Genomic DNA, 26,173 nt, shown 5'->3' on the forward strand with positions numbered 1-26,173 from the left:
AAAAATGTAGTTAGAGAGCAAAAATTATGTTTGAGTGGATCTCCATGTCGTAGTGGATCTAGATGTTTGAGTGGCTTTAGATGTATGAGTGGTTTTCAATGTCAGTGTGGATCAAGATGTCTGGGAATAAAAGTAAGTCGTAGGTTAATATAAGTTTGATATTAATGTAAGTATGACTTAAAATGTAAGTCTTGGAAGAAAGTAAGTATGACTTGAAATGTAAGTCTTGGAAGAAAGTAAGTCTGACTAGAAATGTAAGTCTCGGACGAAAGTAAGTCTGACTAGAAATGTAAGTCTCAGACGAAAGTAAGTCTGACTAGAAATGTAAGTCTCGGACGAAAGTAAGTCTGACTTGAAATGGAAGTCTCGGACGAAAGTAAGTCTGACTTGAAATGTAAGTCTCGGACGAAAGTAAGACTGACTTGAAATGTAAGTCTGACTAGAAATGTAAGTCTCGGACGAAAGTAAGTCTGACTTGAAATGTAAGTCTCGGACGAAAGTAAGTCTGAATAGAAATGTAAGTCTCAGACGAAAGTAAGTCTGACATGAAATGTAAGTCTGACTTGAAATGTAAGTATAACTTGAAATGTAAGTCTGACTTGAAATGTAAGTCTCGGACGAAAGTAAGTCTGACTTGAAATGTAAGTCTCGGACGAAAGTAAGTCTGACTTGAAATTTAAGTCTGACTTGAAATGTAAGTCTCGGACGAAAGTAAGTCTGACTTGAAATGTAAGTCTCGGACGAAAGTAAGACTGACTTGAAATGAAAGTCTGACTTGAAATGTAAGTCTCGGACGAAAGTAAGTCTGAATAGAAATGTAAGTCTCAGACGAAAGTAAGTCTGACTTGAAATGTAAGTCTCGGACGAAAGTAAGTCTGACTTGAAATTTAAGTCTGACTTGAAATGTAAGTCTCGGACGAAAGTAAGTCTGACTTGAAATGTAAGTCTCGGACGAAAGTAAGACAGACTTGAAATGGAAGTCTGACTTGAAATGTAAGTCTCGGACGAAAGTAAGTCTGACTTGAAATGTAAGTCTCGGACGAAAGTAAGTCTGACTTGAAATGTAAGTCTCGGACGAAAGTAAGTCTGACTTGAAATGTAAGTCTGACTAGAAATGTAAGTCTCGGACGAAAGTAAGTCTGACTTGAAATGTAAGTTTCGGACGAAAGTAAGTCTGACTTGAAATGTAAGTCTGATTCTAAATGTAAGTTCTAGACTAAAGTAAGTCTGATTCTAAATATAAGTCTGATATTAAGATAAGTTTGTAACTAAAATTAAGTCTTATTCCAAAAGCAAATTTAATTGTATAATAAGTCTGGATCTAGAGTAAGCCTTAGTCTACAGCTATTCTGTGTCAAAAATAAGTCACGAACCATAGTAAGTTTCGGACTAGAGTATGTCTGTAATTCGAATCATTCATATTCTTCAATTATCCCGCCAAAAAAATTATCGTCTTTTTATCATACCATAGTTTTTATCAATCTCGTTCTACTAAAAAACCTTTATATTGGTGATTTCTTTGTTAAACCCGTATTTTTTCATGTGAATCTTATTGTATAAACTCTAAAAGTTCAATTTCCGGTCGAAAAAAACTTGAAAACAATTTGTATTCGACGAGTTAAAGAGCTCTATTTATTCTAAATTTTCCAAAAAAAATTAGATTTCGTTTTTTCGCTTCAAAAAATGTTGTTTTAAGTTTTAAAATTTGTAATTCAAAATTTTTTTGGAAAGATTTACGATTTTTTAATACTGCGAATGAGTTTTATTTTACATACTCTATTGATAAATCATATTTTTGTCGAGATATAACTTTTTTTTAAAAAAATTATATGCAAAGAGTGTTATAGAATTCTAGAAGGTATAGTGCATAATTTGAAGTATACTATCAAATAAAGAAATTTTACAGTTTTTTAGTTTTATTTAGATGTACGTTATTTTAGATGGCTTCGTCGAAAACAAAGCATGTCTGTTAAGTTTATTCTTAACATGGTAAATAAAATGGCAACGAAGCCCAGTGTACTGCGTCTTATGCCGTAGTTTTTGTTATCTTCATACTCAAATACAACAAATACAAATAGATTTATTACGAAAAAACGTATAAAACAAATGATATATTTATTTCTAGACAAGTTGACGAACATGTAGCGCAACTGTATCGCTTTAGAGAACAGTTCTTCCAACACCTACTCATTCAGTGAAAGATTTAAGAAGAACTCTTACTCGACCTTAACTACCTACGCTTTGCTTGAACAATTCCCAACGAGGTTACTATAAGGTTGCAAGTCTTGTCAAAATGTAGTATGCAATACGTTGGGGAAAAATAGATATATACGAACAAACTACTACAGTCTAGCAACTAGTCTTTAAGTGTAATGTATTTTTGCTACAAAGAGCTCATAACGAAGTCAAATTTTGCAATTTGATGTCAAAACTAGCTAGTTGTTGAATCAAATAGCGTTGTGACTTTGTATACATCACGATCTTGTGGTATCAGAGCTGTACTGCTGCAGACTAATTCAACTAAACATGAGCAAGATTGGGATTTCTATTCTCTGGGGTGCGAGGCTCGTCCAAAGTTCAAGCAGCTACAGTGTTTTGGATCACCTAAAGAACTTTGGGAATTCAGTTATCCGTTACTACTCTTAAATTAAAGTAGAGCACTACAGCGAATCAATCGTAATGCCTAGTCTCTCCAGTAACAAGCTGATCTGCTATATTAACTTTAAAGCCAAATCGATTCACATTGTTGCTGGTAAGTCTGATTGCTTCAGATAGAGAGCATGAATTGCTTCTTTATCATCTAATCCCCATCCCCCTTGTTCCCGATTGGATGACATGGACAATTCATCTTTCTCTAACGAAACAAAATGACACTTTTTTGGCGGCTTATTGACTCAGAAAAATTTGAGAGTTAACGAATAATTTTGGCGCCAAAAATAATTTCTCTTAATTTATTAAATTTAATATACGCACATCCATAAGTTATGCTATTTTTTCTATTTATTTTGTTCTAAAATTCTAAATATTTTTTTTTCATAACATAAAATATGATGTCTAGTCTCATTTACATAACAACATGCCTTAGAATAGGTTTTTTATTCTTTTTGTCACTTTAAATTAAGAATAAAAAGATAATTTAAATTGAATATTTGCGATTATTCTCACTAATGCTGCTTCCTCTTTTATTAGGTAGACGACAAAAAGTTAGCCTTGGACTCCCATATCAGATTTTTGATTGGTTGCGTATATAATGAGCTGGGATTGATAGACGAAAACCCAGTGAGAAAATTTTTGACGCCTCATCAAAATAAACGTCTACTTGTTTAACCTGGGTGAGAATTGGTGAAAGTTTATTTATTAATTGATTTACAGTCACGAATCTTGATTCACTCATTTCTTACGAATTAAAAAAATAAATTATTCAAAAATGTAAGACATGAATTTTTAAAGTTTATTTTTTATTCATGAAAATAATTATTTTTAATTTCTTTTACTCTCTCGTATATACTAGATTTAAAGAATTCAGAACATTTCCCATAATCTCCTAAATGTTTTCTTATCCCTAACGTGTGCCAGTTATTATATGAAACTGAATAAACTTTATCTTTATCTTTACACCTTTCATCACTTCCAATATATTTATATCTCAGTTTTGATTTAGCATTTTCATATTCATTAGCGTTTAATAATTCACAGTCTTCCTTTTTAAATTGATGTTTAAGATATTCAGGATTTAATACTCTACGTTTATATGTTCCTAACTTAGTTCTAAAGGTTTTTCTACAAAATTTAGGAATTCCATCCTCTTTAATGTCATCAATGATTTCCATTTCATTAGTTTCTAATTTCTTTTTACTCGTTTATGAGGTCTTTGATTATGACTCCTCTGTTTCATTTATATATAGCTTCTTTTATAAAAGATGAAATATATTTCATTATGTTTGGGCTGAGTGTAAATGTCTTACGATTTGAAAATTTTTTAAATCTTGATTTATTCAAAAACGTAAGAATAAAAACCGTAAGAATCATACATTTTTTACTTCATATGTTAAAAAAAATGATACAAAATCGTTCTATATTGTATGAATTCTTACATTTTCAAAAAAAGTCACACAACCCGTCCACATATACTACTCTTCATTCCTATTTATGAATCATTCTTTTTCTGTTCTGTGTGCATGATATGAAAGGGCTTATAAGAAGTTTTCTATTCTTTCCCTTCACAACTCTCTCTGATCATGTGGGACGGTTCAATCTCATTTTTCGTCTGCTGCACGCCCATAAACCAATTTTCCAAACTTTTTATGCTTATTTCGAAATAAGAAATGAAATTAAACAATGCTTGATGACGCTCCCGCAAATATTCCAATTTCCAACCAAGAGTATCTAATATCTCATATCTCATGCGAAACGGATCTTTTGGTGAGATAACACTCCATAAGGTAGTGGGCCTCCTCCATCTTTATCTTTGTGCAAACTACACATGTCGTACTGCAAGAAATAATATCATGAAAAACTGTCTATACTCAATACCTTAGTTATGCTTGCTATGCATTCCATTTTTACTATCTCCATAAAGAATGGGTAGGTTGTGATTCATGAATGTGAACATACTAAATTCATTTTTTTCTGACAATGGGGGAGCCAACCCTTTTATGTGGGATCTCTTCCCTTGATCTTCTTAGTGGCGTACAGATCTTAGAGAAGTGGCAATTTGGTGATTTAATGATTTCTGAGCCATTAGAAGACATTTTTAAATTATCATTATCAAATTTATATAGACAAGATCCTAAATATTTCACAGACGCTGTAACAATCATTGCAGAAATCAATTGTCTTAATATTGCTACAATAAGTTCGGTATTTTATTTGCAAAGAAAAAATCTTGCAACTTATATTTCACTTACATATATATTTCGACTTTCCTCAATACGAAAATGCGATTTGCAGCACCCTTCTTTAATCAAATTCTGCAAAATTTTCTCTCAACAAATAAAAGATGCAATAACACAAAATGAACCGCTTAAGAAACTAGAACCTGCAATACTACAAAGTAAGAGTGACTTAAATATATTTTTTACATCAGGAGTTCAATTGAATACTTTTGTTCAAATTGATTACAGCTCAGTATCTTTTTATGCTCTATGTTTAACATCACATCTACAAACTGGTATGACTTCTGTTATTGAAGTTGATCCATATGAACCTTATTTAGATTTAGCAAATTTTTTACTATTTTTTACTTTTCCTTTTCAAAGGAACTACGCTAGTTTTGAAGTACACGATAGATACATTCCTGGTTTGTCAATACAAATCATTTCAAGACAACAAAAACCAGATGATGAATTTTTTAATTCATTTAAAAGACCAATAACATATATTAGACTACGAGAAAAGAAAGTATTTTCTATAGGTAATATACATTATGAAAAAATAACTCAAACATCTTCAAGAAATAGAAAAATAATTAAGCAATTACAAGTTCCTGCTCCATGGCCACTTGCAACTGTTGTTATTTTACTAGAAATGCCAGAAAATCAAAGAGTTAAAGGGTGCCAACTTCAATTAGAATCATTAACTAATATAAGCTTAAATTTCTTATCAGTTCTCTCGGAAAAGATTCCAAACAATGACGCAATGACACAAGCAATAATTAATGATATCTGCCATGAAATAAAAATATCAGGCAAAGATGATTTTCAGATTATTTTCTCTGTTGCTTCAATGTTTGATCCTTCAATCATATCGAAATACGTGAAAACTTAATTGATTCCTTTCTTCTTCTAATTTTTCTTAAAAATCGACACAAATGTATGGATAAATCAATATCTACGAGATTCACTACGATTTTCGCATTAAAGTCTATTAAATAATTTACAAAAAACATTCGTGTTCCAAAGCACAATTGAATTGATCTGTCGTCTCTCAAGATAGCATTTTCAGAATAATGAATTCTGCGATGGAAATGAAGATTTACTTAATTGATTTGCTTAAGTTGTCTCATCCAAATATCGACGATGTGTAAAATATCATCGATTTTTTTGGATAATTTGATCTTAATAATCATTTGATCTTAAGAAGTTAAATTGGGCTTATTACTCCCAATTTTTTCCTTCATTAATGTTAAATAAACTGTCATGATTCCAAATAGCTTTCTCCCCAAATTAATATTGCTATTGACTCATAACATTATATAATCTCATCTCCTGTTTCCACGTGCGAATATCTTATTTCATGTGAATAGAAGAAAAAGACACGGTAAACATGTTTATGAGTGTAAACTTTTGTAGCAAAAAGAACGGGATTTCAAAGAAAACTATTATCGCCTATGTAGTTATAAATATAAGTAGCCAATATTTCTAATTGTTATAAGATATTGCAAATCTCATTAATAAACAAAATAAGGATATAACAATCTGAACGGTTTCATTAATATAAAATGATATTCACATTTAATTAGTTTGTAAACATTATTTTTTTTAAGGCATTTAGATGCGCTTGGCGCCGATGTAGGCTGAAAAATTGTCAGGAAGGTGAATATCTTTTATGTTGTGTATTCATACAGTTATAATTATCATAATAAATAACATAGAAAATTTTGATGCACTTACAAGCTAAGGGGATTAGAAATTAAAACTTTAAACAGGAAACTTGAGAGTGGAAAGTGCACACTTAAGTGTATTTAAAATTCGAAATATTAAAAAAGTATAGTAAAATTTATTATGTTTATGGTTAAAAATGTTTGTTTATATGAGCATGACAATGAATGGTTGAATTAATCCAATATCAACATGGTGGATGTTTGCTTTGCATGTGAAAACACTTGCACAATCATGAAGACATTGTGGATCAAGTTTGGATACATCAACAATGTTCTTAAGAAATTCTCTGTTCTTGTTTTCAATCTCAAGTCCACAACGAAGACTTGTGCAGCCGATAAATACATCTTCTCCAATATCTGAAACACAGATTGGGATGTTGATCCATGACAGGGATGAACACCCTTCGAACGCGTTGTTTGAAATCAGAGTAAGACTGTTGCTTGGAATGAATATTGAAACGAGGTTGAAGCACGACATGAATGCACCTTCACTGATGATCTGTGTCGTCGGAGGGAGAGAGAAGAAAGAAATGGTTGATGCAGGAGGGAACAAGATGAGAGATGTCTGTTGTTTGTTAAAAAGTGCACCACTGAAAACGCTGAATCGTTCACTTTCGCATGAGATGCTGCTGATCCGGAAACAGTTCTTGAAAGAACCAATGCCAATACCGCTAGTGGTGAGTGAACTGTCGGATGGGATGGTAAGACTGTCCAGTTGCTGGCATTCACTGAATGAATATGGTCCAAGATTAACAAGATGTGTTGGAATAGTCATGTTAGTGAGTGATGTCCGAGAGAATGAGTATGCACCGAATCGTTCGATGTTATCTGGGAGAACGACAATGTCGAGATTAGTGTTGTTATAGAAAGCATAGTCACTAATGTTGATAAGCAATTTGCACATATGCATGTCAACCTTTGCAAGATTGCATTGTTGGAAGCTGCTCTGACCTATCGATTTAATTAATGTTCCAAACTCGACTTTAGAGAGAGATGTGCATAAATAGAAGCATAATGAGTTGATCTCTGTAACTGTGTTAGGGATTCTAATTGATGACAATGAATTGCAGTTCATGAAGCATGAGTCTGGGAGTGATGTTATTTTAGAATCTTCAATGTGGACTTCTCTCAAAAATTTGCAGCCATTGAAACTAGAAGCTGAAAGTGTCTTTAATGATGATGTGAAAACTAAACTTTGGAGTTGGTTGCAATTGAGGAATGACATTTCACCGATGGATGAAATTGTATTTGGAAGATTAACAAATGTTGCACTTCTGCAATCACTGAATGCACCACTGTTGATCTGAGTGAGAGCAGAATCATATGTGAAAACAAATGAAGAAATAAGATTCTTGCCTTTGAATGCATCAGATCCGATCGTTGTGATTGTTGGTGGAATGTTGATATTGACATTAGTATTAGATCCTAAATATTGGGTGACTGTCGTGTTTTCTTTATCAAGAATCAAGTACTGACTATCGATATAAAATCGAGAATTCGGACTGAAGTGAATATTTGTTCCATCATCAAATATTTTTCCATCTAGTTTTTCGATGCCATCTGGCAACTCAACATCCCTTAAATTAGGACAATTCAGAAAACATCCAGTATTTAATGTTTTTATATTACTTGGAATATCAATGTGACTAATGTTTGTTCCATAGAAGCAATATGATGAAATTGAATTTATATTGCTTGGTAATCGAATCGAATTTAGCTTCCCACAGTCTTCAAACGCATAATCACCAATATATGAGATAGTATCTGGTATATACACTGATTTAAGTGTGGATCCTGCAAAAGAATAAGGAAAAATAGCCCAAAGTGTTGATGGAAATTCAACCGAATCAATAGTGCAAAATCTAAATGAGGATCCATATGTGCCTTTGACACCGTTTGGAATAACTATATTTCCGGTAGATTTTGCAGGACAGCAGTAGATATACATACTTCTTGTATCTATCAAGAAATTATTGTCAATTTTGTAATTAGGATTTTCGCTGCTAACAATAATTGTTTCAATCGATGAATCTTCAAATACACCATCACTGAACGTTTCTACTTTTGCTGGAATTCGAAATGTTTTAAGTGATGATTGTCTTATAAACCATTTTTTTATTTCTGTGAGATTTGAATCCTGGGGAATGTTTATTGAATTCAGTTGTTTGCATCCCATGAAACATTGAAATGGTAAAACAGTAACAGATGCTGGTAAATCAAAGTTTTTGATGTTAGTGCTATAAAAGATACTGTCGCCAAGAGTTGTGACTGAATTTGGTAATTTTATTGAGGTCAATGATGAACATCTTTCAAATACGGATTTTCCAATTATAATAAGTTTCGTGCATACAGAGAGATCGACATTATTGAGAAATTTGCATTGGAAAAATGAGTAATCTTGGATCGTTTCGAGTAAAGGATTTGGACCAAAACTGAGTGTCGTGAGAGTGTTTGTGCACTTCTGGAATGCAGTAACACTTTGTGTGCTTTGAATGACTCTAGTCTTAGAGTTGACAACAATTGTTTCAGCATTCTCTTTAGTTGAGGTTAAATAAATAAAGTCATCGCTATAAATACCACCTCCTGTATCACCCATTCTCTACCGAATGTACATTTTTATACTAAAAAGAAACATTTTATATTGAGAAGAATTTGAATTTTCGGCACTTTTCATGGGTGAACTTTCTGGCACACTCTCAATTTTTATAATTAAGGTTATTTCTAATCTCTTGTATTGTTTCTTAACATTCATACAAATCATATACCAAATGAATTTAAATATGCATATTCTTCTATTCTTGGAAAATGAATTGGAATATTAATCCATTTTCTTCATAGCTTCGTTTTGAAGAGCACAAAAGTTTACAATCCTCATGAAATCTACAAATTTTCAAACTATGATATGTATGAGATTTAAATGTATAAGCATTCTAAAATCAATTTAACTTTGAATAAGAATCGTGTGGTAATTGCTGTTCAATTTCAAATTGTTGAATACATTTTATATTGCGCATGCATAAAGTTACAAATCAGCAAAAAATAAAAATAAATTTATATTAAAAAAGATAGAAATTTATTTATTCAAGGACCGGAGTAAAGAAGCAGCTTCTTTACCAGTTATAGCAGCTGATCTACCGATATTAATCTTGTAAGCTATTGTCGTTTCGAAATCATCGAGAGTATTTTCAAAAATTGCCCCAGAAATAATTTCTCTCTTAAGATTTTCGATTTCAATATCAATGTAATTTCTTATTTTATCATTCTCTGCTTCGAATTCTAATTTTGCGATTTCTAATAAAGATTCATTTGGTTTTTTTACCTTTTCTTTATCTTTTTCTACTTTTTGGGAAAGAGCAACAATTCCTCTAATTAAAGCATCATCGTAATTTGGCGAATATACTTTATCTGGTAATTTTGAATCGTAAAAACATGCTTGTGGAGGAAGTTCTGGCTGCTCTTCAACTCCTGCATATGGAAGGCTGTATAAAATAAAATCTTGTTTAAGGGTGCACTTACCACTTTCTGACATTTCTAGAAATGGTGAGGGCTTTTAATTTCTTTTTGATTTATTCAAATTCAATTCAAAATTTTACAAAACGTATATTTTATTGAAAAATAAATCTGAAATTACAACACTTAAATAATATAGATTTTATATTGATTTTTGCGGTTTGAATTTAAAAAATTGTGTTAATTGATGATTTCTCCTGGAGAAAGGTTTGATGCCTTTTCATCCAACCGTCTTAATAAGAAGGATAGTGGAGTAGGGTATCAATTATCATCAACATATACAATTGGACCAAAAACTCATGCATTATTTATATTTTTTCATTTATTAAATCGATCTGTTACTAATATGCCGTGGGTGTTTTATATAGCATTGTTTTTTATTATAATTCAGATCCTAACTGGGATGTTTGAACCTTATAATTATGGTATTTGGCAAGGCAAATATCCAGAACTTAGCACATTTCTTGAAGTATGCACAATCATTGTTCGGTATGTCCCTACCGATGCGTCATCGTTAACAAATTACATAATTTTTTCAATAATTGCAATAATTACCTTTGCACATTTTATTCTTTTAATAGTAATTGTTTCAAAGCTTAGAGCGCAAAACATACCATCTTGGCAAATGAAAGTTTTCTTCTATTACCGTTTTTTAATTTTGCCGATGTTTCAAACTTGTTTTATAACTACAACTGGCAAACATTTACGTGCCATAGTTGAAGAACCAACAGTTTTGAACTTCTTCATTTCATTAATTGCTCTACTCGTTTTAATAGTTTTAATAATTATGCAAGTTTTAGCTGCAATTGCTACAGGTACATCACCATCGCCTAATTTATCTAATCCTCTATCCATTTGGGCACCAAATACAGACGATAGCATCCTTTTTTATGTTTTGTTTATTTTTGAATTTTTAATTGTTGAATTAGAATCAAAAGCAAAGGGTTTAACACTTAGTATACTGTTAATAGTTAGATGTTCATGTGCGTTAATCCTTTCTATCGTTCATATTGGCAAAATTTATTATATTTCTTTTGGAGCTTATCAATTCATTACTTCTTTGTTCATGTCATGGAACATTTATATGCTAGTTTTAATTGTTTTATCATTCCATCCAGGAATAATTCCATATTGGACTTGCATTTTTATTTGGATCTTAGTTCCTTTTATTTTATTCATTTGTTTGAAGATATACACACATATTAGGATTGTTCATGTTCTAATGAGATTGAAGGGAACAAATAAAGTAGAAACAGTCTCAAAACAAGCAAGTTCAAGTGATGAAGAAGAACTTTTAGGAGTTTATGGTGATATGAAGTTAGGAAACTCAGAAAAGGCTTTATTTACAGTAAGAGCAGCATGTATTCTTGGATTAGATACCTTTATTGATGGTTCTTTGGTGAAATATGTAATTCATACTTATGAAAATCTCTCTTTTCAGATGCTTTACATGTCATTTTTGATCCCTGATAATCTAAACTTGTTAAAACAGATGATAGACTCATATTTATCAAGGAAAAATCCGAAATTTCTTGAAGCCGCAATTTTATTTCAACTTTTAACTTCAATCCAAGAAAGTTCAAACGAACTAAGTACTTCTATATCCCATGAAATATCAAAGCAAACATTGGCTGGCTTCAAATGCGAACAAATTTTGACAAAATTTTGGGCAGGTTGTTATAAAGGAGATATAACTCAGATGTCGAGAACAACATTCATGTTATACCAGAATCTTGCGGAGTTATCTTATAGTTGGAAACAATTAATAATAAGATATCCTTATTCACTTCCAACAATGCGAGAATACATTAAATTCTTAAATGGTGTTGGAAGGCAACACAAAATTGCTGAAGCTCTCCTCAAAGTTCATCCAAAATTAAATGAACCCTTATCTGCCAACAATCAAGCGATGCAAACTACTGGAGCTGATCCCAATAGTGATATTAATATTGCTGTTCTCCATCAATCAATCGAAGATGCTGTCGATAGAAGACCATTATCTTCATTGAACCAAACGAAAGCAAGATTATGGTTTACAATCATTCTTTCCTTTATTTTCATCTTGTCTGCCATCATTTTGGCCTTTGTTTCAATGCATATGACCTCAAGTATGAGTAATTTCTTGTATTATTCTGATACAACATGTTCATTGATATTCCATTCACCAAATCTTTTCGAAGAGATTGTTCCAAGTGGAGATAAAGGTCGAGAAACATTCTTCAACCATTCCCAGGTTTTAGACGACGCAATTACAAATCTTTTACAAGAGATGCCAGATAAAATTCTCAAATCAAACTCAAACCTTACGAACCAGTTATGGAATAAAGTTGAAGAATATTCTGGTCTGGAAACTACAGGAATCGTGAAATTTTTGAGATTATATTCTTATTACGCAAGATCTGTTCCATTTGTACCAGAAGATGATAATCTTGTATTATTAATGAAGAATAATACTCTTGGCATCGGATATTCCGTATTTTTAGCTTCAGATGCCGAATTAGTTTCAATTCAAAATATAATTTCGGAATTAGTGAAATATATTCCAATATTTTATGGAATCATATGGGGCGTTATGCTTATTATCATGGTTCCTTTAATATTTAGTGCGATGCAGAACGTGAAAACTGAATTGAAATACATTTTCAATCTTTACATCACCATTCCACGTTCTTTCATCACAGAATTGATGGATCCAAGCTCAACAAACAAGATTACTGATAATAAAAAGAACATGTTCCTTCAGCAAGCACTTGCTTCAAATTTAAATCCATTTGATGAAGATGAAAAAGAGCCAGTTAAAGCACAAAAAGAAGTAAAGGGTGTTGATAACTTAAAATTGCTTGTTCACGATCAATCATCCGCAGGAACAGTAATTCCTAAATATTTCCAATTGAAAGTTTGGTTGATTGTGGGAAGTATTACGATTATTTTGCTTGTAGCTGCAACAGTTGAGGTTTATCTTTTCTCGGGATTTGTAAATGACATGATGATTATGTTCAAAACTCTTCAAATGACTGCAAGAAGAACAACAGGTTGTTCAATAGTTTTACAAGGAATATTAAGTAATTTTACTTATCTTCCTTATTCATATTGTTCATACAGACTTCAATTAACAAAAGATTTCAACTCAAAATTGCTTTTAGCAACAAGTGGAAGTGAAGTTTCCAAAAAGATGTTGACATCTGATGCTTTCTATAGTTTAGTCCATGACAAAGCATGTACAAATGAATCAGATAGAGCTTGTTGGCCATTTACTTATATGTTTGATTATTTCATGATTTTGGCATCGAAAGCATATAATTCTTCAATTTCAGAAGATGAAATTAAGGAATTAGTGACATTGTATAATGATTTCTTTTATCCTCGTAGTTATCAATTGCATGAAGCTGGATTTCAATTTATAATTTACGAGTTGAAGAACGAAAGAACAATTTTATTAGTTATTTTCTTTGTTGTTATTTTCCTTGTTTCATTATGTTCATTTGTTTTCTTTTTACCAATCATGAAACAACTTGACGCAACAAAAGAATCCGTAAAACTTCCTCTCAAATACATCCCTCCAATGAGAGTTCCTGATCTTCCAAAAGTAATGCAGTATTTGCAAGGAGAAGCGGATTGGCACAGAGGCGGAATAATGAATGAAACTGATACTCGATTAGGAAACTATTTAAATATAATTGAATATCCTCATGCATTGTTTGAGCAAGATAAGTCTCTTTTGTTTGCTAATCCTTCTTTTTATAATTTGATTGGTGCACCAAGAGAAGCTTGTATTGGTTTATCTCTCGACGCAATTTTCTCGAGATTGATTAATTACAAAAATGATGAAAAACATCCTTTCAACCACATTTTGAAGTTCTTCGATGACAATAATAGTATAGACCACTCTTGTCTTCGATTGGTTACACAGTTCGAACGTGGCTCTCATAAAGCGAAAAACGTTGAGATTCGAATGTCAAAAATTTTGGCAGAAAATGACAAATACATTTATGCGATGATTTTTGAAGATCTTTCTTATCACGACCACAAAGAAGAGATGATGAGATATGAAAGGCAAGTTGCAGAGAATTTGAAGATGTATGCATTGCCTCAACAACTTTCAAATGTTCTCACAACAGATGGAGAATTAAAATCAAAGACATTTGACAGGGCAGTAATGGCATCATTTTCATTAAGTTACGCAACAATAAGAGATGAATATGATGGAGAGCTTGCAGATGGATGTTCCCTTTTCATGAAGGCTGCAAAGGAAGTATCAGGTGTATTCCCGAACATCGTTAAATTGATACATGAACCTCCTCATTTCGTTTTCATGCAGTTACCAGATGATTCAGACCCAATTGATGTCCAAACCGTACAAGGTGTTCATTTCATTAATGCAATATATAACTCGTTTAACTCGAGTTCTAATAAGTTCAAACTGTCTACATTGATGCTCGTTGGACAGATCATTGTGATACCAATGAAGGTGAAACTTCCTGTTTTGGAAGCATTCGGAAATGGATACAAATCTTTGATTTTAAAGAGAGAAAAAATCAAAAATTCTGGAAAATTTTATGTGACGAAGGAAACTTCCGTTTACTTAAATGACAATAAGAGCTTCACATTAACACTTGATAAGGATTTGGAGCTTGTTTCTATAACTCCAAAGCATATAGATGAATAATTATTTGTTTTTCATGTATGTTTAATAAAGAATTATTTTAATAATATTATGGACCCTGATTTTTACAGGTATCTTACCTGATAAATAAAGTTGAATTGGGAATTATGAATAAAAACCATCCAAACTGCCCGGTTTCAAAGATTTGTTATTTGTTGTTGATTTTACACCAGAAATATAACTGCTTTCATAGAAAAATGAGATTGAATGAAAATTTTCTATTAATTTTTCTGGAATCCTTTATATTTAGTCAAAATTTACTAAAACTATGTAATGTTTTGCATAATAATATAATGATTTTTCATTATTTTTAGGTTGGCTGGATAGAGATTTTACAAGCAATGAAATCTCGAAGGAAAACAGGCCAAGAAAAGGATAGCAGCACCTACCCTCCAAAGAAAATCTTGAGAAGAGGTACTAGAAGAGGTGCTATTTCTTCCTCTGATCCTTCGGATGATGGAAGTCATCAGCCAAGAAGAAATCAGCTAACTCAGAAAGATATCAAAGCATTTTTCAACAAACAACGCAAGAAAAAAATTGTTCAAACGCCTATTTTCCAAAAAATAAAAAATATTCCTGCATTTTCCGACTATTATTCAGCTAGTGAGACACATTCTTCATCAGATAATCCTGCCACATCATCAAGTTATTACTACGAAGAAGATTCTTATAGTGATATCCCAACACGTACTCAAGAATCAATAGAAACAATGAGTGATAGAGATAATAGTGATGATGAAGCTCAAAAACAGCAAGAAATTCAACTAATTCAAAATTCACAAATTCTTCCACAAAATAAGCTTGTTCAACCTGTCTCTGATGATCAATTACTGAAAATAACCAAAAATCTTAGTGATTTTGAGTCAGACTTGAATTCAAATCAATTAAGCGAAGAATCTAATTTAATTCCTAGCGAAATACTTGATTCTTCTGTTAATGAGACAAAACATGTGAATAATGATCAAAACATTCAAGAAAAAATAAATAATATTGAGAATATTTCTGATCAAACAAAAGAATCAAAAGAAATTAATGAATATGTATCAGATTCTTCATATTCTTCTGATTCAGATGAAAAAGAAGATAACAAAAAAGTTGGTATCAAACCAATGGAAATAAAACAGCCTGTAGATCCAAAAATCATTCAGAATCCATTTGAAGAGTATCAAGAAGTTATTTTATCTGCACAAATTTCGAATGAATTTGAAAAAAATATTCCATCTCCAGAAAATGAGAAAAAACAATCAGAATATGAATACTATTATACTTATTCATCAGATGTTGTAGAAATAACTCCAAACATTGAAGAAAAACAAAATTTGGCTGAAAACAAAGAAAAATCAATTGAAACTGATAAAAAAGTAGAAGAAAAGAAACCTGATTTACCTAAGCAAGAAGAAACAAAAATAGAAGAAAAGAAAATTGAATTACCAAAACAAAAAGAAACAAAAATAGAAGAAATGAAACCCGAATTACCTAACCAAGAAGAAAAATCAACAAAACAGATCATAGAAGAAACAAAAATAGAAGAAAAGAAAATTGAATTACCAAAACAAGAAAAAGAACCAACAAAACAGATTCCAGAAAAACCAAAAATTGAAGAAAAGAGAATTAATTTACCCAAGCAAGAAGAAAAACAAACAAAAATTACTCCAAAACAAAAAGAAACTTCGAGTAAAACAAATGTAACAGAAACAAAAATTACTCCAAGTAAAGAAAAGCAATTAAGCAAACTTAAAGAAACAATTGCAAAAGCTAAAACAGAGAAGAAAGAAGAATCTGATTATTATTACACGTATTCTTACTCATATTCTTATTCTGAATCAGAAACACCAGAAAAGAAAAAAGAAGATGTTAAACCAATTCAACAAAAAGAACTTAAAATTGAACAAAAGCCAGTTTTGGCAACAACAAAAACAATTAGTAAGAAAGCTGGACCAAAGCAAAAGAAAGAAACAAAAATTAGTGCTCAAAAAGAGAAAATAGTTCAAAAGAGTGAATCAATTAGTGAAACTTATTCATCTGAAATGGAAGAAACTATACAAAAGAAAGAAATCAAACAAGAACAACCTAAAATTGAACAAAAACCTGTTTTGGCAGCAACAAAAGCATTGAGTAAGAAAGCAGAACCTCAGCCAAAGATTGTTCAGAAGAAGGAAAAAGAAACAAAAGTTAGTGAAACAATAAGCGAAACATATTCGTCAGAAATGGAAGGAACTAAACCGAAGATTGTCCAGAAAAAGGAAGAAATCAAACCAAAACAAAAAGAGAAAGAACCTCCAAAATCTAAGGCGCAAACAAAGAAAGAACAAAAGACACCATTAAAAGAAACAAAGAAAGAAAAAAAGACACCAGTAAAAGAAACAAAACAAACAAACCCAATGATTCAACAGTTGAAAGTTGAATTAATTCAAAGGAGTGAATCAATAAGTGAAACATATTCATCTGAATCAGAAGAGATAAAGGCCGAGAAACATAAAATAATAGAACTAATAAACAAACCAATTTTACCAGATATTAAACACATCAAACCAAAGCTAAAACAAGAAATCAAACCACTAACTCCAAAAGCCATTGCAAATGAAACAAAAATGATTCAAAAAGAAGAATCAAAACCAGAAATTGTTGAAAAGAAAGAAAAAGTTGATCAAAAGGAAGAATCAGAATATGAATATTATTACACTTATTCATCAGAAACTGAAGAACAAAAACCAATATCTCAACCAAAAGAAGCAGAAATAAAACCAACAATCATTCAAGGAAAGCCACAAATTGTTGAAAATAAAGAAGAAATAAAACCACAGCAAAAATTGGTTAAAACACCAGAAAAAGAAAGTGAATATTCATACTATTACTCTTCTGAAGAAGAACAAAATAATCAAAAGAAAGAAATAATTACACAAAAACCCATCAATGAGCAGAAACCAGCTAAAGTTGTTGAAAAAGAAAATGAATATTCTTACTATTATTCTTCTGAAGAGGAACGAAAACCATTAATTCAACAAAAAGAAACGAAACCAACAATCAATCAACAAAAACCACAAACTATTGAAATTACAGAGGAAATTAAACCAAAAATTGAAGAAATTGAAGTAAAACCTCAACAAAATTTAGTAAAAATACCTGAAAAAGTAGAAAAAGAAAGTGAATATTCATACTATTACTCTTCAGATGAAGAACCAAAGAAAGAAATAAAACCACAAAAATCTGTCATTGAACAGAAACCAGAAAAAGCTATCGAAAAAGAAAGTGAATATTCTTACTATTATTCTTCTGAAGAGGAGCAAAAACCAAAATCTGATGAAAAGCAAAAAAATTCTCCTGTAATTGAACAGAAACCCGTTCAACCAGTTGAAAAAGAAAGTGAATATTCATATTATTACTCTTCAGAAGAAGAAGTAAAGCCAGTTGTTCATGAACAAAAGAAACCAGAAACTAAGGAAATCGAGCAGAAAGTTAATGATAAAGAAACGGAATATTCTTATTATTACTCCTCAGAAGAAGAAACAAAACCTGTTCCGAAAGATCAACAAAAAGTTGTAAAACCTGATGTAAAACAAACAGTTATTAAGAAATCAAATGACAAAGAAAGTGAATATTCATACTACTATTCATCAGAAGAAGAAGCAAAACCAAAACAACAAACTGGATCAGAAGGATTGCTATCTAAAGTTAATGAACAAAAAGTTGATGTTAAAACAACTCAGAATGAAAAAGAAAGTGAATATTCATATTATTATTCATCAGAAGAAGAACAACAAATCAATGATACTAAACAGAAACAAACTCAAATATCTCAGATAAAAAGAGAAGAAAAGCAACAAAACGAAAGCGAATATTCATACTATTATTCTTCAGAAGAAGAAACAAAACCAAAAATTAATGGAGAAAAGAATTCAAACACAGATCAGAAAGTTATCAAAGATAAACAAAATAATTATTCTAAAGAGGAAACAAAACAAACGATCAATAAAGAACAGAAATCAAAAGAAGTTCCAACACCATTGATTTCTAATAACCAAAAAGTAAATCGAAATGAAAGCGAGTATTCATATTATTACTCTTCAGAAGAAGAAACAAAACCAACAAATAAACAAAATAAGGAAGAAAAACAAAAGATTGAAACTTTTAAATCAAATGAAAGTGAATATTCTTATTACTACTCGGAAGAAGAAAAGAAACCAATAAACAATCAAAACTCAAACAAAATGAAAGCATATACGTTGATTTCCAACAATTCTAAAAATGACAAAGAAAGTGAATATTCTTATTACTCTTCAGAAGAAGAATCAAAACCAAAAGTTTCTCAACAACAAACAAAACAAAATAACTCAAAGGAACAAGTTCAGAAATCAGAACAAAAATCAAATAAAGCTAATGAAAGTGAATATTCTTACTACTATTCATCTGAAGAAGAAATTAAGCCAGCTATTAATGAGGAACTAAAGAAACAAGAAACATCAGCAAAGAATGTTTCTGTTCAAGCCATTACTAACAACTATAATAACAAAATTGAGCAGAAACAAATAGTTCAACCAAATGTTAAAAATGAAAGTGAATATTCCTATTATTATTCATCTGAAGAAGAAACAAAACCAAATGTTTCTCAGCAACAAAAGAAACAAAGTGAACAGAAAAATTCAACTAATCAGCAGCAAATTGAACTCAAACAAACAAAACCTAATAAAGAAAGCAAATATTCTTATTATTCATCAGAAGAAGAAAATAAACCAATAAATAAAAATATAAATGATCCTTTCAAAGTAACTGAACAGAAAAAAGCAAATCTTGTAGATGAGAGCGAATATTATTCATCAGAAGAAGGAAAGAATCCTGTTAGTGAATCAAAGGAACAAGAAATTGAAACAAAGAAAGATACAAAGACTTTAGTTTCAAATAATAAAAATAAACAAATTCAACAGAAAATTACCAAAGATAGTGAATATTCTTATTATTCATCAGAAGAAGAAAATAAACCAATAAATAAACAAGATAAGAATGTATTAATGAAACAAGAAGACAAGCCAATGATTAATAAGAATAACTTAGAAACAAAACAAGATGTTAAAGCAAAGAATTATCCAATGAGTTCCACTTCAAGTAATCCAAGCAAACAGACTCTTCAGAAAGAAAGTGAATATTCTTATTATTCATCATCAGGAAACGAAATAAAACCTATTTATAGTGTAGAGAAGAAACAAACAGGAGATAATGAATCAAAGAATCATGAAATAAAACTAAAGAAAGAACCAATTAAACCAAACAAACAAATTCAGCATAAAGTAACTAATGAAAGTGAATATTCATATTATTCTTCTGATGAAGAAAAGAAACAACTTGAGTCATCATCCGAAGAAGAAGAGAAAAAGAGTATTACAAGTAGTGAATCAACACCAGAGATAAAGAAGTCAATTAGGTACATCAAAGCGATGCAAACAGATGAATACAGTTCCTCGCAAAATTCGCATGAAAACTCAAGAGAAAATTCTCCTTTTGTTCCAAACAGAAGCAAAGATTTTTTGGCTTGGGCTTCAGCACAAAAAGAAATTATTCCAAAACCACCACGTTCTTCAATAAAAAGTTTCAAGCCAAAGCCTCTTTCGCCAGTTCCTTTGGAATCAGATGTTGAAGAACAAATTTATTCTCCAAACAATGATTTGAAAATTCACGCGAAAAAGAACCAATTTATAGAGAAAAGAGAACCAAGCAAAAACAGGTTTGGTGATAGAAACTATGATTATAGAAAAAATAATAGAGATTTATACTATTAAGTTGAAAAATTAGACTTAATTTAAAATTAAATCTAAAAAATTCAACTTAACATTTTATTGTATTTTTGTATTTTATAAATATAAAATTTTTTATTATGAAACTATCTTAATATATTAATCTCAATCAAATTTGATATTCTTTATGTTGAATTGTTTCTGCTCATTTGTTATGAAATCAGTTATCTTTTTCCAAGGTACTTAATGGTGTCAAAAATATACGAACACTCATTATGAAACAAATTCATGAAGTAAAAGAAACTAAAAATTTTATATCAATAAAAATATGGATAATTTTTGGGTGGAAAAAAAGTCCAAAATAACGATTATTCTTAATTGAATTTTGGACTTTTTTTCCAAAATTTTTTTTCGAAAATGACGATTAATTTTTTTGAAAATGAGCTTTATACAGAAATGAATGATACGCCTATATTATACTATATATGTATGTGCATGTTTTAAATATAAAAATGAATTATTATTTATTTTTATGGAAATAGGAAATTAATTTTCATGAATTTAGGATAAAAGACTGTTATATTGTAGTATCATATAGAGATTATGTATGATATTATGAATATATGATTCATTTTTGCCTGTAGCATTACAAGTAGATAATGCATATTTTCAAATTCTTCAATAATGCTTAAATTAAAATGTAACTGATCTGATATTAATATATTGATCTAAAACAAGTCAATAATGAAATATAATTTATTTAAAAGCTAATTAATCAGTTAGATTTTAAATATGATTTTAAAATCAATGCTTTTTAGATTTTAATATATATATTAAATATAGTTTCTCTATGGCAGTCCCAACGGGAACCGCGGTAATTTACCGAGGTTTCCGCACACCGGTTCCTTTTTTTAGGAATTTTTTAGATTAAAAAATATGCTTTGTAAATCATTTTTTGTAAATCGGCAAAAATTTGGAAATATTCTGACGACAATAAATCTGGGAATAGTATTTTAAATACGAGAGTTAGTATCCCTAAGTTGTGTACTGTGGCACTGCGCGTCTCCGTACATAACTTACCGGTTTTGACACTTTACGAAACCGGTAACGTATATTTTACAACACAACCATAACACCAACTTAACCTTAAATATTTACAAAACCATCTGACACATAAACGACTTCACTAACGACTTCACTACCGTCCTCACTAAATAAAAAATAACCTATTTTTATTTTTTTTTAATTTTTTATTTCATTACAAAGACATGTCTGACTACATTTACTATGACTCTTTCCCAGAACGTTTCCGTGAACTATTCAAAACTCAAGTAAAACTGAGAAACATGCATTTTAACAAAGACAGACCCATTGACGATGAAAGAAACCCTGAATATATTACAATCCCATATGACGCAAAGTTCATTGCATACATTCCTTATGGTCGCAGAGGAACGAAAACTATTTCAACAAAGAACAAAAATTATTTCTGGAGCGATGATGAAAAAATTGCCTTATCTACATAAATGCATACTTAAATAAAGCTACATATTGTACAAAAGAAGGTTGGACTGGATTTGAGCTCTACATATACGACGACGATGGAAACAGACGTTGTGTATACCCATACGATAATATGTACCATTGTTTTCATCAAGCATTAAACGAATACATAGTCAGTAAGGGTCTCATTCCTGCTGAGTAGAAATGTTATATTTTTGTTCTGTCATTTATAAAAAAATAAACTTAAAAATTAATGATATCACCACCCTCACACGTATGAAAACATAGCGCAAAAATAAATTTAGGGTAGAAGGGTAGATCTAACCTCATTTCTACCCTCATTTCTAACCTTGTTGAATTCATTGCTTTATAACTCTCTTCCTTTCTCCAACTCTTCTAGCTTCTTCTTAAGTTCAGCAATGTTGTCCTCATGAAGTTTAATCTTTCTCAAAATTCCTTCTCTATCTAATGGTTGCTTTATCTTTCTAAACTGAACTCTACCATCCTTCATAGTATGAATGTAAAAACCTTCTGGAATAGTTCCTGATTTAATGTATTCTACCAAAAACTTTTGTTTCATTGCTTCAGTGACTTTAGTCGTCATTTTACTCTAAGGTGAGCTAGCACAGCGATAATGGATTTCATGACTTTAGTATTTCATGCAATCTTAACAGATAGCCTTACAAGTACTTCCAGTGTCCCTAGCTGTCCCTCCTTTTTATATAACTCCATGACATTTAATAATCTCGCGAAACTTAACAGGTAGCATAACAGATTAAATCAGATGAGGTTTTGAACCAAAATTTCTAAGCAACGTTGTCAAGGATTTTGAGGAACTAGGGACAGAGTGTGGCAAAGTCCAAGATTAATTTATCTTCATCTGTTTCATCAGCTATCTCATCTAATATGCCAATATTTTATTCATAACTCGTGGCAAACTCACTAACTTTCATTATGTTCATCTGCATGCTTCATCTGATAGAAAGTATGACTTTCATTAACTCTGTGAGATAATGAAAACTACTAGGACAGAGACCATGGCAAAGTTATGACTTTCATTATTTCCAGAACTTAATGAAAACTACTAGGGACAGAGACCATGGCAAAGTTCATGATTTAATTTATTCTCTCACTAACAACAAATACAAAACTCCAACACTAACGACAAAAAATAAATGTCCTCACTTCTTAACAAAGTAATATGTGCTTCTTACACCACCATAGCTCAAACGTTTCTTTTCAAAACATCGATTGAAACTTATTTTGAGCCATTGGCTTTAGTCTCTTTTTCTTCAAATACGCCAAGAAATCTTCTTCACATCTTTTCACTTCATAGCCTTCTTTAAACTCCTCCTTGTTAAGTTCTATGAAATCCTTTATCTCATTCTTTGTTGCAATGGCTTCTTCAGAACGACATCGTGAACTATTTCATCATTGCATTCATGTATGACCTCCTCACTGTTCTCATGAACTATTTCATCATTGCATTCATGTATGACCTCCTCACTGTTCTCGTGAACTATTTCATCATTGCATTCATGTATGACCTCCTTACTGTCTTTCATAAGCGTTTCAAAGTCTCCTTTACTCATTACTTCAATCTCATGCTGTTCACAGTAGTACTTAAACTCACTGTATATGTCTTTGTTGTATGTTATATTGCTTCCCATGTACTCCATGAATTTTTCAAGCACTTCCTCATAATTCACTGTTTCTTTCTTTCCACGACCTTCTAATAACATACTTGCTTCGTAAATATAACTTCTTGCAGAACCGTCTCGCTTTCTACTTCTCTTCACAAATTCTCTCATCTTGCCGCCAAATACATTTGAACTACATGCAAAGAATTCATTCTCCTTCGCAAATTCTTTATATCTTCTGTAGCACTCTGTACAATTCCATCCGGATACAAACTTTTCATAGAACTCCTCGTAAAACATTTGGTAAGGTGTTTTGTTCATTTCGATGAGTTCTTGTTTAGCCCTGGTGAATGGTATCTTCCTTACATCAAATTCACTTAAATCTTTCTTCATGAAGTACGTCAGTAAGTTTGAATAAAACTCTTCATTAAAGCTTTCAATGAGATTTGAGAAATATTCGTAATTTCCTTTGTATCTGCTGCTTACGTCAATGACAACAAATCTTCTGTCGTCTTTGTCAATCTTTACTGAGTTGAAGTTGTTAGATATCATGATGATATTACAAACATTCTCTATCTTTCTTACTGGCTGACACTTCTGATTTAAGTCCAACTGAGTCTCTGTTACTATTGACTTTAGTGCGTCGTGGTTCATGACCTTAGACGTATCGCATGAGCTTAGTTCATTGCATACGATGAGCTTCATGTTCTCAATAGCAGCATTGAATCTACCAACCACATTCTCTATTGCCGTTATATTATTGTTGCGTACTTGCTAATGAGCTCGCATAGAACATTACTAAGTACATTCTTACCAGTTCCTTGCTTTCCTATTAACAAAAGTACTGTTCCAGTCTTTCCACAAGGATTTTGAACGATGTAGGCGAACCAGTTCAAAACATACTCATAAAGCTCTTCATCCTCATTACATATGACATCGTGAACATGTTTCAAATATCCTTCAATAACGTTCTCATCTACTTCATTCAGTACCTCATACTCATATCCTCTGAAATAGCTGTAAATGTCATCTCTTTCGTCAAAGAATCTCATGCCTGACTTCATAAGATAGTTCTTGTTCTGACCCCGCTTCATAAATCATCAGTGCGTTCACATCCTTCTCCTCAATACGTCCTACATAAATACTCTTCATGAGCTTATTGAATTCCTTGCTATCTACTGACACAAGTGTTGTTGTGTCTCGTATTCCATCATAATCTTTCACTAGATATGTCATACGTGCTCCGTCAATAACAACAACACATCTTCTTAAGTCATTTATAACACTAGCTATGTCAATACCGTCCTCACTCATGTACTTATTTTTCCTCAAGTCCTTTAGTGTGAAAGTGTCTCTAAGTTCTATTTCAAGCAATTCATTTACACATCCTTTGCAATACTTCTCTATAAAATATTTCTGTCGTTCTTTACTAAGTTTCTTAACAGCTCTGAAGAACCATGTGTTTTGACTCAAACATCCTTCACAACTTCTCTCATTCATTCCTAGTTCTTTCATGTCATTATCTTCAACCTCTATGGTCTCATTGACTAAGGTCAAAGGGTTCTTAGTCATTGCTGGTCTTATCTGAAACAATGTTTGTGCAACAGGTTTAACTAATTCAGCAACGTCCTTCCTTAATATGAATAGCTGTTTCCACTCATCTTTGCTAACAGTTCTTTCATAACCACTGACAGTAATGATTTCATTTGCTGACCTTAGACACTTATGTTCTATCATTTGTATTGCTTTTGTGTAAGGCTTTCGTGAGCATAGGTTGTATATGTCATTCCTGCAATGTTCATTCATGCCAATAATTCATGACTAACATTACTGTATAACATAAATGTTTTGTCATGATTTCATCGTAAATGTTTTGTCATGATTTCATCGTATATGCTTTGTCAAACATGAACGTATATGTTTTGTCATGATTTCATCGTAATGAGTGTAAATGACCCAAAAATAATGTTTATGTTAGAATGTTAGATCTAACACCTTTTCTAACATGTTTTCTACCCTCTTGAATTTTCATACGGAATCTCTTCCCTCGGTTTTCCGAGGGAAGCAATCATATGAGGAAATTCTTCTAAAAGTTCTTTTGTCTGTTGGTTTTCAAACCAATGATATGCTTGCTTTGTAGAACGAAGAGTATTATAAGGCATTTTGTGAAGAATATAGCAATCGCCTGAATTCAGACGGTTGCTTTTTTATACAAAATTCACGCAGGAAAATTCTTGAGTTTTGGTTGAAAGAATACGGTGGAGCCAAAAGTGGCTCGACCTCAAAACAAACATTTTATGATCTTACTAAGGCGTTATGAATGAATTCAAAGGTATTTGCATACATCCTGACCTCGTTCATTTTGTTGCTGAATTCAGCAAAAATAATGTTTAGGGTAGAGGGTTTTTAGGTGTCACTACGTCACCAGGTCACCAGGTTAATTAACTTCTCTTAAAATTACTGACAACATGACATTTAGACAACAGTCCAGGAAATAAACTTCATCGTAAATGTTTTGTCAAGGTTTCAT

General features: G+C 31.3%; 6 protein-coding genes and 1 pseudogene across 7 annotated transcripts, besides 2 other annotated features; 5 read left to right on the forward strand and 2 right to left on the reverse strand.

Annotated features, from left to right (window-relative positions):
• Positions 1 to 4,635: 4,635 nt before the first annotated feature.
• Positions 4,636 to 6,507, forward strand: TVAGG3_0935340 (guanine nucleotide exchange c9orf72 family; the record flags this gene model as incomplete). The annotated part of the gene is made up of 1 exon (XM_001329721.2): positions 4,636 to 5,766. The coding sequence occupies one exon, from the start codon at positions 4,636 to 4,638 to the stop codon at positions 5,764 to 5,766; it is 1,131 nt and encodes a 376-aa protein (XP_001329756.1).
• A 201-nt stretch (positions 6,508 to 6,708) lies between these two features.
• On the reverse strand, positions 6,709 to 9,289 carry TVAGG3_0935350 (uncharacterized protein; the record flags this gene model as incomplete). Its single annotated transcript, XM_001329720.2, has 1 exon — positions 6,747 to 9,197. The coding sequence occupies one exon, from the start codon at positions 9,195 to 9,197 to the stop codon at positions 6,747 to 6,749; it is 2,451 nt and encodes an 816-aa protein (XP_001329755.1).
• An 812-nt stretch (positions 9,290 to 10,101) lies between these two features.
• Positions 10,102 to 10,131: a mobile genetic element.
• A 166-nt stretch (positions 10,132 to 10,297) lies between these two features.
• TVAGG3_0935380 (uncharacterized protein) lies at positions 10,298 to 14,802 on the forward strand (the record flags this gene model as incomplete). The annotated part of the gene is made up of 1 exon (XM_001329718.2): positions 11,334 to 14,777. The coding sequence occupies one exon, from the start codon at positions 11,334 to 11,336 to the stop codon at positions 14,775 to 14,777; it is 3,444 nt and encodes a 1,147-aa protein (XP_001329753.1).
• A 313-nt stretch (positions 14,803 to 15,115) lies between these two features.
• Positions 15,116 to 16,090, forward strand: TVAGG3_0935390 (uncharacterized protein; the record flags this gene model as incomplete). The annotated part of the gene is made up of 1 exon (XM_001329717.2): positions 15,116 to 16,090. A coding segment is annotated over one exon (975 nt), but the record flags the coding sequence as incomplete, so codon positions are not given.
• Positions 16,091 to 16,234: 144 nt separating this feature from the next.
• Positions 16,235 to 20,545, forward strand: TVAGG3_0935400 (uncharacterized protein; the record flags this gene model as incomplete). Its single annotated transcript, XM_001329716.2, has 1 exon — positions 16,235 to 20,545. The coding sequence occupies one exon, from the start codon at positions 16,235 to 16,237 to the stop codon at positions 20,543 to 20,545; it is 4,311 nt and encodes a 1,436-aa protein (XP_001329751.2).
• Positions 20,546 to 21,768: 1,223 nt separating this feature from the next.
• Positions 21,769 to 22,205, forward strand: TVAGG3_0935410 (annotated as a pseudogene). Its single transcript has one exon. A coding segment is annotated over exon 1 (437 nt).
• A 165-nt stretch (positions 22,206 to 22,370) lies between these two features.
• TVAGG3_0935420 (uncharacterized protein) lies at positions 22,371 to 22,607 on the reverse strand (the record flags this gene model as incomplete). Its single annotated transcript, XM_001329714.1, has 1 exon — positions 22,371 to 22,607. One exon carries the CDS (start codon positions 22,605 to 22,607, stop codon positions 22,371 to 22,373), a length of 237 nt encoding a protein of 78 aa, XP_001329749.1.
• Positions 22,608 to 23,718: 1,111 nt separating this feature from the next.
• Positions 23,719 to 25,239: a mobile genetic element.
• Positions 25,240 to 26,173: the final 934 nt, after the last annotated feature.

This window comes from Trichomonas vaginalis, chromosome I (assembly GCF_026262505.1).
Source record: "Trichomonas vaginalis G3 chromosome I, whole genome shotgun sequence".
Classification (NCBI taxonomy): Eukaryota; Parabasalia; order Trichomonadida; family Trichomonadidae; genus Trichomonas; species Trichomonas vaginalis.